Raw genomic sequence first — 11949 nt, forward strand, 5'->3', positions numbered from 1 at the left:
ATATAGTAAAATCACATATTTATTCAAATCACTATATAACCTACTAATAATTAAAATAAATTAATAAATATTCTACTAATCGGAAAATGGAGTGTGACAAGAACTGCTATTTAGCACGACTAACGGACGATATACGATGCTGGCCAATACTTAGATAGTTAAAGAGTTGTATAAATATGAGAGAACAAAAACATATGGTCTATGGTGCACAAGTTTTTACTTGTGTAAATGTACACAAGCCAAATCTGACCTAGAATAGTGGGTTTTTTCAATTTCTTTTTTTTTTTTTCTGAAAATAAAAAATAATAGATTTCTAGGTTCAAAACCGTTCATCTTCTTCCTCTCTTCTCGCCTTTCTCCTCTCATAGCCACAACCACCGCCCACCACCTCCTCCTTCAAAGCCAAACCGCGACGCCACCATCTCCATCACCACTTCATCATCTGAAACCCTAGCACCCCACCCTCTCTATCTCCTGATCCCAAATCACGGCTGCCGCCACCTCTCCTAAGTTGTGCGCCGCCGTCATCATCTCTTCTTCCACTGCAACCCACTGCCACAACCTTTTCTTTATGCGGTGGAGGTGGTGGTTATGGCGAAGGTGAGGCGAGGAGGTTGAGGGGAGGTAGCGATGGTGGTTGTTGTTGCATGGAATTAGATCTGAAACTTTCAAGTAACAGCAAAAATATAGGGACACTGGAAAAAAATCTGGAATTTTTTTATCCAATCATCATCTTCAAACTCATCATTCTTCACTAGAAACCTTTCTTTCTTCTCTTTTTCTTTTCAAACCTCATTATTCATTCACTTGAACCTAAAAGAAAGAACAAAACTCCAAGTCCCCAACCCATCGATCAAAAACAGAGCCGCACCGCCATAGCCAAAGGAATCAGATCTGAAACGGTGAAACCCTAACATGTTATGGTGAGACAGATCCGGAGCGAGAAAGACTGGCAGTGGTGAGAAAAAGAGAAGATTTCACATAAATCAGATTAATGATTCCTTCTTATTTTATTATTTTTTCTAATTAAATGGAATTAATAATTGGGTGATGGTGGTGGGTGGGTTGGGGATGGAGTGGAGAAACCGAGAAAGGTTTGTGATGGTGGTGGGCGGGTTGGGGATTGGTTATGGGTTTCTGGGTGATGGTGGTGGGTGGGTTGGGGGTGGCATGGAGAGAGGTTGGTGATGGCGGTGGGAGGGTTGGGGTGGGTTTTGAGTGGTGGTTTTGAATTGGTGGTGGCATGGAGAGAGGATGGTGATGGTGAATTATGGGCTGGTGATGAAATAACTTTTTTTTTTTCAAATGATTTTATTTAAAAAAAAAATAAAAATACATATAACCGGCTCACCCCTTCCTTGTGTAACTTTACACAACTGTTTTCCTAGGCAAAAAAAAAAACTTTACACAACTTGCCGTAGATAAATCCAAAAACATAAACCCAAAATCAATTATGTTTTTGTGAAGATTAAAAACACGTGTATATTGAATCAAGTACATTGTTGACTATGAATCTATGATGTAAATGCAAACTAATTTCAACCACGAATGATGCTTCACACAGGGACAGGGGTAAAAGTAAAACCACCGTCAACTGCAAGATCATGTCCGGTAACAAACTCAGAGTCACCGGAAGCGAGAAATAGCACCGCATCGGCAACGTGCTTGGCGGTCAAACTAACGCCCTTCAACCTGGCGCTCCGATCATAACGTTCCTGCAACTCCTCCGCTTGCATCGTCGTGCCATACGCCGCACGTGTCAACGGCGTGACCAGCCCACTCGGTGAGACGCAGTTCACCCTAATACCATGCTTCCCAAGCTGCACGCTCGCACTTCGCACCAGCCCCAGCACCGCGTGCTTCGACATCGCGTAATCCGTCTTCGTCGGAGCCCCTCGTGACGCCGCCACGCTTGCCGCGCACACGATGCTCCCTCTCACGCGCCCCTTCACCATCGCACGCGCCGCGTGCTTCACGCACGCCGCCATGCCCCGCGTGTTCACCGCCATAAGGCGGTCGTACTCGGAGAAGTCGAGGTCCAGTACGGTCTGGTTGGAGGGGCTAAGGATGCCGGCGTTGCTGAACATGATGTCAAGGTGGCCGTGTGCGTTGACGGTGGATTCCACCAAGTGTTGAACCTGATCCTCGTCTGCCACGTCACAGTGGACATAGGTGCATCTGTGAGAGCCAATGGATGCTGCTACATGGTTGCCGAGATCATCTTGGATGTCTGCGATTACCACCATTCGTGAGCCTTCATCGGCAAACAGACGCGCCGTCTCTTCGCCGATGCCGCTGGCACCGCCGGTGATTATGGCAACTTTGCCATTTAACTTATGGCCACTGTCGTTTAAATTGGGTGCTCCAGCTCCAGCCATTTGTTCGTTTCTTGGTAGGTTGTGACACTCACCGCTATATCCACATAAAAGGATGGATAGAAGACGAAATTTCTCTGGCGTTTTTAAAGCCTCTCTTTATGGCACTTCTCACCTACCTCTCACAGTCACTGTATTCAATTTTTATTTTTCTGATTCAGACTCTTTGAAATGAAAACAAGAAATATATTTATCAGAATTCCGGTGGTAATAAGCCAGGCGGCCCAACGGGGCTCGTGACTTGGCTTGTTAGAGGCTTGGTCTAGTTTGACTTGTTTATTAAAAAGGTTGGGATTAGCCATGATTGGTGCACCGTATTAGGCATGATTGTATAAGCTCATACAATACGTTATGGACTTATTAGTTGTTTGGGGCTTACATCGTATTGTATAATTGTATCCATCAATCCCTTCTAATACATTAAAATGATGGATAACTTAGTCCATCACCCAAAGGGAGGATAAGGCCTGATAAGCTTTGATGTATTAGCTACTTAAAAATATTCCAACCCTAGCCTCATTTATCTTTCACGTTCATCCACGTTACTCTTCTTTCTGCCTCTCCATCTCTATTGCCTTCATTCATCTTCTTCCTCCTTTCATCTTCCTCTTCATCTTCTTCCTCCTCTTTTCTATTTTTTCTCCTAGCCCCTTCTCCTCTTCTTCCTCTGCTTACCCAAAAAAAAAACGCTGTTTAATTTCCCCCCCCCCCAAATTAGGAGCTAGATTAATTTCTCTTTGTGTGGGGAATTTTTTCGATACTATATTCATATGTGGTGATGCCTCTGTGATGTGATTATTTGAAAACTACACTTGGCTGAAGGGTTGAGATGAGAACTAAATCAATTGTGGGATCTGTGGCTCTCGAACCAGAACCCAAAACCTCCACAAAATCACCGCTTCTAACCTCCAACATGAAGAGGAACAACCCAGGAACCCATCAGAGGAAGCTCCGCCGCGATCTGGACGCTTCCTCGGCGAGCAACTCGACCTGCAATCGACTATATCTCTCTTCTCCAACCTCCATTGCCAACGAAAATGTCACCATAGTAATCAGATTGAAGAGAGGAACAATCCCCTTTAGCGTTTTCATCTCCGGCGAATTTCGCCGCCGCTTTCCGCCGTTATCAACCTTCTTCTCCGGCGAAGACTCGCCGAGAAATTTCCAGAACCTGATTTCTGCAAGCTCTCGATCCTCTGGGCTTTCTTTTAACCTCATATCACCAAGATTCAAAGAAAAATAACATTTCTCTATGGGTTTGGCTCAAATCCTTGGTAAAAAAATTCAATTTTTCTTATTATGAATTGGAATGGGAACCAAGGTTGTGCCTCTCTATTACATGATGACAGATAGATAGGAGGTCGTGCTTGGAGGAATGGCACCTGTTCTGATTTGTACTATGTTATTGTGCCACTAAGCATTAGTAGGCTTGTTTTTCTCCTTTTTTTTGTTTTGTTTCTGGACTTATGCTTTATAACATGGGGTTGGGTTTTGGCTTGGCCACTTGAGTTTCTTGGGGTGTGATATTTATTTTAGAATTGAAGTTTTTTAGTTCAAATCTAGAAAATATTTTGGCAAGTATTATAAAGTTTGTTTAAAGGGTATTTTGTTAAAGGGTAATTTTGTACAACTATTTAATTTTTATACTATCCATCATTATTCATCACTTCACCAAACATATGATTGTACTAAGTTAAACAATACGACAAGTTATACAATGTCACACCAAACGCTGTATAGTATTAAATTTTTATCAGACCTTATACTATCAGGCCTAATACAATCATGTCTTATACTATCAGGCCTTATACTATACAACATACCAAACGGGCCCTTAATTAACTAAAAGGGTCAGGCTTAAGCTATTATAAAAGCATATTTGGTTTGATAAGCCGGCTTGTTTATCTATTATTTTTATTAATATTATCAATAAATATAATAAAATACTATTTTGATTTTTTTTTAAACTGATGTTTATTTACCTTTGTATCAAACATGAAAACCATAAGTCTCAAACCTATATTAGAAACAATTCATACTTATACAGGTTTTTTTTATTTGAAAAGGAAAAACAATGATATATAAAAAGGCTTATTAGCCCGCCGACCTATTGGCCTTCCTTAAATGGAATTTCCTGATAAATAGGCTTTTAAGTAGGCTTGTTGGCCAAGTCAGGCCTTATAAAAGGCAAGCCAGGCCTTAAAATTCGGCTTGTGACAGGCCAGAAGCCAAGCTTGGGCGACAAAAACAGAATGCAAGGCAGGCTTGTGTAACACCCTGAATTCCAGGTGTCACTTTAGTAACTCAAAAATAAAATAAAGCGGAAAAGCAGGTTTTTTTTTTTCATTTTCTTTTTAGATAAAAAGATTTGTTGAAATAAAGACTCAACTCATTCGCGATTAACAGCGACTAATATACAATATAAGCACAGGCCTTGCTGCAACAAAAAACATCGTCATGAGTGTCCTCAAGTGACGGAAAGTAACATCAAGTAACTGAAAGTAGTGCCCGTAGGCAAACAAGTGCGACCATAGCCAGAGTCACAAGTTTTATAAATACAGTCCTCCAAGAAAAGTAAGTTAGCCCAGAACGGCTTCCAAAAGACCACTTATGTCCGACAAACTCTCTGTGATCCTCATGGAAGAGAACCACACAAAAGCTAATAGTCGGGGACCTACCCTGCCCCAAAGTAAGAAATGACAATCAGAGCTATGACAACGACGTCCGATATACTACACCCCTAACATCGACCCTCATCCGATCCTGCATGAAGTCCGGGTCCACGTCGAAGGCTCAGTAGTAGTCATTTCGCTCCGGGTCCTCCCGAACAACAAACCATCACGAATCAACTGTTGAACGTCTGGCAGCAGGCCGACCGCCCAAACACAAACATGAACACAAAGCCAAGGCGCGAGGGTCAACTCACAGAATATAATAGATAATACAAGCAACATGTGAAGAATAGGGGGTATATATATATATATGTTGTATATATACATATAAGTTTTGTATTGCCTACCCTAAGGTATCTACATAGCATGTTATCGAATCTCTAACACAATTCAATCATCAAAACATATAACGATGTTTATCAACATCACATCATCAAAACACATAACGATGTTTATCAACATCAAATCATCAAGATCTCAACAACTATAGTTAGTGTAAGACCTGGATTTACAGAACTAGTTATTTTTCCGACTCACGCGTAGGATCAGTGTAAGCGTGACAGGAGTTTGCTGTTTGGGAAAGTTCAATGAAGAAGAAAGTTCAGGAATTGCTTGAGGATAGTACCATAGTCGTTTTAGGAGTTAGTGCGAGTCGTCTGCACACCTGCCTTATGGTGAGAGTGTCCAGAATAGGCTAATTCCGCTCTTAAAGCAATGTTTAAGCGATATTTCAAATCCTTGGAAAAATAAGAAGTTCTCTTTATTTTTCCTTCGACCAGTGTTTCATTTCGGAACCCTGGACTGTACGCACGATAGGATTCACTTCTCGGAAGTCCGACGACGCTAATTTCTTTGCTTCAAAAACCCTAAATTCAATCACTGAATGAGGACTTTTTCTATTCGGAGCTTTTAACGAAGTTTCCATCCGCGCTGCCAGATTTCTTTCGACGTTTCCAATCTTTCTTCAGAACGAAGTTTTGTCGTCTGACCTTCACAGCAAAAAGTAGTTTTTCGGGGCAATTTAACTTACACCGCTTTTGGATCGTTTTTCCCTAATTCTAGAGATTTGTTTTGAGTTCTGGAATTCTGTCGTCAGAATCTCGCTTAGAATTCACCGATAAACGTGCTGCAAAAATCGGAAGCGAAATTTTCATTTTCCCGCGATTTCACCCTCCTATAAATAGTAAAAAAATCAAAATATCTTCCCATTCTACACACTTGAGGCCGCGAGTTGAGGAGAGAAAGGAGGAGAGAAGAATTTCACTGAAACTTGACCGATCTTCGAGTTGTTTGTCCCTACTTCAAGGTATCGAGGTAACTAGCTTGATTCTTACCTCTGATCGTTCTTTTTACTGCGTTTCTTTAGCTATTTCTGTGCTCAAAGTTTCGAGCTTTTCGTAAAACTGTCAGTTTTTCCTGATTTTTCTGTTGGGATATCTTCTATACTTGCCCAACAGCCTAGAACACTCGCCGTTGTTCGCCGATTTCGATCGAGTTGTCAGAGATCTGAAAAACTGTGTAAAAACCCTTTTTGCGCACATATTGAAACTTTAATGTCGAAAAGTCGCAATCCGACTTAGTGCCTTTAGGATTAGTTGCTACAAATGTCGTTAGGAACCTCGCTATCAAATTTGTTTTCCGAAGTTTTAACTTTGAGTTTTTGAGCTTTTATTTTGGACCAAAACGCCCCTGAATAGCCGTATTTTGACCCGGTTGTTCTAAAATTTTTCCGAAAGTTTCTTTACCCTAGTTTTACCCTAAAATTACCTTGTAATTAAATTAGATCGAAGAAAAAGCGCCGGAGCCTTTTTCCTCTTGTGGCCGAGAGCATGTTTTAATGGGGAAGGAGTTTTTCGTTTGCGAAAACTTGTTCTTTCGTGCTCGATTGTTGTACTCTGAAGCTTTAATGCTTTGTCTAGCGTTAATTAGCTGTATTGTGATCGAGCTAATCGATTTTTTTTTGGATTTCTGCTTTGTTTTCTCCGAGGTTCAGTTGAAGGAACTTTGGGTTTTTCAGAGCATTTGTGTGAAGAGAACCTAGACCAAGAGGCTGGAGCAACTCGAGGTTAGGGCAACTTACCTATTAGCTAAGACTGCATGATAGGCGTCGATAAATTCGACTTATGTTTTATTTTGATATTGGTTATGATGATGGATTACTGTTATGTCGTTTTCATAACTTATGATATTGATGTGTATTGAACTGTGCGTATTGACGCGATTTCGGAGCGAAGAATCATTGAACTGGTTACTTTTGATATTTCGGGTTGGGGAAACAACCCTAGGCAAGTACAAACAGGGGTTTGAGACTTAGCCATTCGTTGGTATACTTAGACTTTCCCCGGAATTTACATTTGGTGGACTTTTGGAAAACTTAGAAAGAAAATAGAATTTTGAAAACTAGAGACTTTAGGAAACTTAGACTTCGAGAAATAAACTCATAACTTGACTAATTCAATTCGAAACGTTTTCATTAACAAATAAACCATATGGAATTCTCAATGGGAAAATGATTGCGAAAGACGGGGGAAAAGTCGACTTTGTCTTGGGTTTTGGAGAATTGGTGGACATCACAGGGGTGAGCCACGGTGATGAGTGAAAGTCACCGAGTACTTGGGTACTCTTGTTGTTGGAGTTATGTCGTAGGGTCGGCATTAAACTCTTGGGTTTTGAATTTGAGAATTGAGCTAAACACTTGCGTTGGGAGGAAGATTCGATGTTTGGCTAACCATATTGCATCATGCATCATTCGAGGTTTGTACGATCGAAAGATTGGGCCTCGGTGAAGAACGGGAAAGCTTCACGAAGGTTGGGGAATGCCTTCATCGAAGAACACCTGGGTGTATCTTCGGCATAGCGGGCAGAGTGGCACGACCTAGGGTGGTTGGGGCTGATCCGACTATGCATGGGTTTGTAAGCGACACCCGAGTAGAGTTGTCGACACTAGGCCTGTGTCGAGCGGACTCGTGGTGCCCATCCCAAATTGAATTATCCGGATCATCTTAAATTGCATTTCACGCATACATTCACCCTGACTGGAATTGTATGCTATTTGAATTATCGAAGCATTGTTAGAGCCGATAACATGCTAGGATTATTTATATATATATATATATATATATATATATATATATATATATATATATCAACATATATATCTAAACCCCAATCACATGTTGAGTGTATAATTACTTTATTCCGTGAGTTGACCCTAGCGCCTTGGCTTTGGTTTCATGTTTGTGTTTGGGGGGTCGGCCTACTGCCAGATGTCGATGGCGGACTGGTTTTCGATTGTCTCTCCCTCGGGGGGGATCAGGTTTGAGTTGGTGGACCGTCATGCCCCCACCGCTTGGGTGATCGATGCTGTGGATCATCGAGCGACGTACCGGGGAAGGGTCATGGAGGACCGGACAGACGAGCGTGGACGTTTGACGAGGGGAGTGCTACGACGCATGGAGCTGAGCTTTGACTTGCCGCCTTCAGTTCGCTGTGGACCAGGTACTGGTCATGGACCACCTGCACCACCTCCGACTTCATCTTCTTCCGATGACGAGGACCCATCCGAGATCGAGGCTGATGTTGATGCACCTGTTGTGCCACCTCCTACTACTGCTGTTGACCCTACCGACGTGGCGTCGTCCTCGAGGCTCGTGCAGCCGAAGAGGGAGTCTGTTGTTCTGTCTGCCTCTCGCCGTTTTCCTTTTACTCCACCGCGCGGCTACCGTGTGGAACCCCTGGTTCGGGTGGTGGAGGAGGATGTTCTTACTGAGGAGGTAGATGTTGAGATGGGCTCGACTAGGGTTGTGCGCAGGACAGTTAGGAGGGAGGTCGTGGACTTAGACACGGAGATGATCACGGTGGCTTCCGACTCTGACTCCGACACCGACGTGGACAGCTACTCGCCGAGCGACGAGGGAGAGGAGGAGAAGCTATGAGCGGTACTGGGAGGGTAGGTTAGGCAGGCGTCATATTTTGTGTAGAGCTCTGATTCGTCTTACTTTTGGGACAGGGTAGGTTCCCGATGCATGGCTTTTTGTGTGGTTCTTTTGATGAGGAATCACAGAGAGTCTGTCGGACTATAAGGGTCTTTTGTTTAGGCCATTTTGGGGCCGACTTTCTCTTGGATGACTGTACGTAAAACTTTTTACTTACACTACTGGTTCTGTACTTATTTGCCTACGGGTACACTACTTTGGGGTCACTGCAAGTGCGCGTGACGTTGACGTGCAGCTGAGGCTGTACATGTATATATGTTTGTACATCGGTTAGTTTAGTTGCTGGGTTATGTCTTTATTTTCTATCGCTTTAATTTTAAGGAATCAAACGAAAAAAAAATACCTGTTTTCCGCGTAAAGTTTATTTTTGAGTTACTAAAGTGACACCTGGAAATCGGGGTGTTACAGTTAGAGTGCATGATATGTCATGCAACGTCAATTCAATATGTTCCGGAAGAAGTAGGATGGGCACGATCGAGTCGGTTCTAACACTGGCCTTGTGTCGACCATATCCCTCGGGTGTCGCTTACAACCTAGACATAGCCGGATCAGTCCTAACCCTGTGGGTCGACTTTTTCCTCCGCTGTGCCCGACATCAACAGGTCCATCCTAACCGTGCGGTCGATCATATCCCCCGTCGAATGCCCGAGGTACCCGAAGGCACCTTTCACGAATAAATGCATGAGTGTAATATGGTTAGCCAAACAACGACCGTCCTTGCCAGGATACACGTGTCTAGCTAGAGTATATTGTCTCTACTGTACCCGAAGGCATACTGTACCCAAAGGTATACTGTACCCGAAGGTATACTGTGGTCATTGACAAAAAACTTGCTTAATCAGCAAAAGTGTTAGAGTTTATTGGCTCTATTGTACCCTAAGGTAAATGTCGATTCTGCGACAAAAGACAGATAAATATAAAAAGAGTGCAATCACCCTTGATGACTTCTTGAGTCATCTGACTCATCAAATTTCGATGGTCAAAAACTGCTCAGCGAGCGAAAGAGTACCAATGTACTTGGAAACTTATAGTCCCCTGGCTTGTCTTTTTGATAGCCAAACAAATAAACTGCTCATCAAGCGAAGAGTACTTATATACTTAGAAACCTATAGTTCCCCGACTTATCCCTTTAGATAGTCGAACCATAAAACTGCTCATCGAGCAAAAGAGTATAAACATACTCAGAAAATTATGAGTTTCCTCAAAACTTGGATTCGGCGACACTTCTCATTTTTCAAAACTAGTATCCAAGCCCTAAGCTTTTATCTGAGATTGTTATCATTATTTAAAGAGTTCATATGTTGTTTAGTAAATTATGAATTTTCCTTGAAAATTAGTTTTCATTTATGTTTGTCTATAATCTTATGAGTTTAAAAGATCCCATCATCCCAAGTAACTCCCAAAGAAGGTCTCGATCCACTAAAATAATAATAGGGGTCCGAACCTCAGTTCGTCCCGTCAAACTTTCCAAAATCTTATCATGAGTATGGCATAGCTACCTGTTTTCCCACACTCTGACGTACAACAAATATATGTATAATTGCACAACCAAGTTAGCACAATCCAACAATCATGGCACATATATCAACACATCCTAAGATTAACCATTTAGCACATAGCATGTGAATCAATCAACAATCAATCAAAGCGATAAGCAAATCCCAATCAACAATGTCGGCCGAAGCCTCAGAAAACGGAGACACACGTCTCAATTAGTTCACTCGGCCGAAGCCTCCAGAAAACATTTCCCAGTCAATCAACAATCAAGTGCATAAACAATAAACCAAGTCGAATTGATCGACGCCTAAAACATTAGCTAGCAAGGTAAGTTGCCCTCACCTCTAGTTCCTCCAGAATCACAGTGTAAGTCACACTCGCAAGCTTGCTCAGTCAAGTCCAAGGTTCCCACAACCGAACCTTAGAGTAAGCAAAGCAAAAATCAATCAAAATAAGTCGGTACAATTGAAACAATACTAACTAACATTAGACAAAGCTCAGGAAGCTTCAGAGTACAACATTTAGGCACGAATGGAAGGGCTTTCCCCGAATGGATGAATTTTGACTCGATTCAAGTTTTGTACAAAAACACTTTATTCGCTAAAACGTGCATAATTCGAGCTACAGAACTCGGAATGACACGAAACCAAAGCCAAAATTTCGACAACGGAGAGAGCTACGCTATTACTCAGGTCATACAGACCCAAAAATTATTTTCGGACACGGTACCATACCAAATAAGTTTCGGCCACTATCAAAATAGGGTTTCCCAAACTTTTTCTTCGATCTAATTTAATTCCTAGGTATTCTTAGGCGATATCTAGGCCAGGGAAACTCTCAGAAAGATTATTGGGTCGAAAACTAACACGGGTATTTTGGTCAGTGTTTTTAGCCCGAAAATTCAAAGTCGGAATTTGGAAAAATAAATTTGATGAGCGTGTTCCTAATGACATTTATAACAACTAATCCTACTGACACTAAGCTCTGTTGAGAGTTTTTAATCCAAAGAACGAAGCTTTGGTCAGAAAATGGGTATTTTCACAGAATTGAAGCTCCGCGACAATTCGGCGAGATTCAGGAGAAAAAAATGGATATTTATGCTCTTGGCCATGTAGGCAATAAGTTTAGACACTGAAATCAAGTTATTTGGACAGTTTTACAAAAAGCTCGAAACTTTGAGCACAGAAAGACATAGAGAAAAGCGACAGAATTTACGATCAGAGGTAAGGAAAAGCATCAGTACCTCGAGGCCTACACGTAGCAATGAACAGAGCGACGATCAAACAAGAATCGGCGAAAAGCTCTCCTCCCTTTCTCTCCTCCTTGGCCGCGGGTTTGGTGTGGCAATGGTGAAGAATATTTGAGTTTTTCTCCTATTTATAGGAGATGGAAAACGCGGGAAAAAGAAAA

At 42.0% G+C, this 11949-nt stretch overlaps 1 protein-coding gene across 1 annotated transcript; it reads right to left on the bottom strand.

Annotated features, from left to right (window-relative positions):
- Positions 1–1372: 1372 nt before the first annotated feature.
- On the bottom strand, positions 1373–2543 carry LOC130715648 ((-)-isopiperitenol/(-)-carveol dehydrogenase, mitochondrial-like). Its single transcript, XM_057565766.1, has one exon. It carries the CDS (start codon positions 2376–2378, stop codon positions 1557–1559), a length of 822 nt encoding a protein of 273 aa, XP_057421749.1. The 5' UTR covers positions 2379–2543; the 3' UTR covers positions 1373–1556.
- Between the last annotated feature and the right edge of the window lie 9406 nt (positions 2544–11949).

Source organism: Lotus japonicus, chromosome 4, assembly GCF_012489685.1.
Source record: "Lotus japonicus ecotype B-129 chromosome 4, LjGifu_v1.2".
Taxonomy (NCBI): domain Eukaryota; kingdom Viridiplantae; phylum Streptophyta; class Magnoliopsida; order Fabales; family Fabaceae; genus Lotus; species Lotus japonicus.

What these genes read in the sequence shown, in the direction of transcription:
- LOC130715648 (XM_057565766.1), bottom strand. Translation starts at nt 2,378, where the DNA reads ATGGCTGGAGCTGGAGCACCCAATTTAAACGACAGTGGCCATAAGTTA.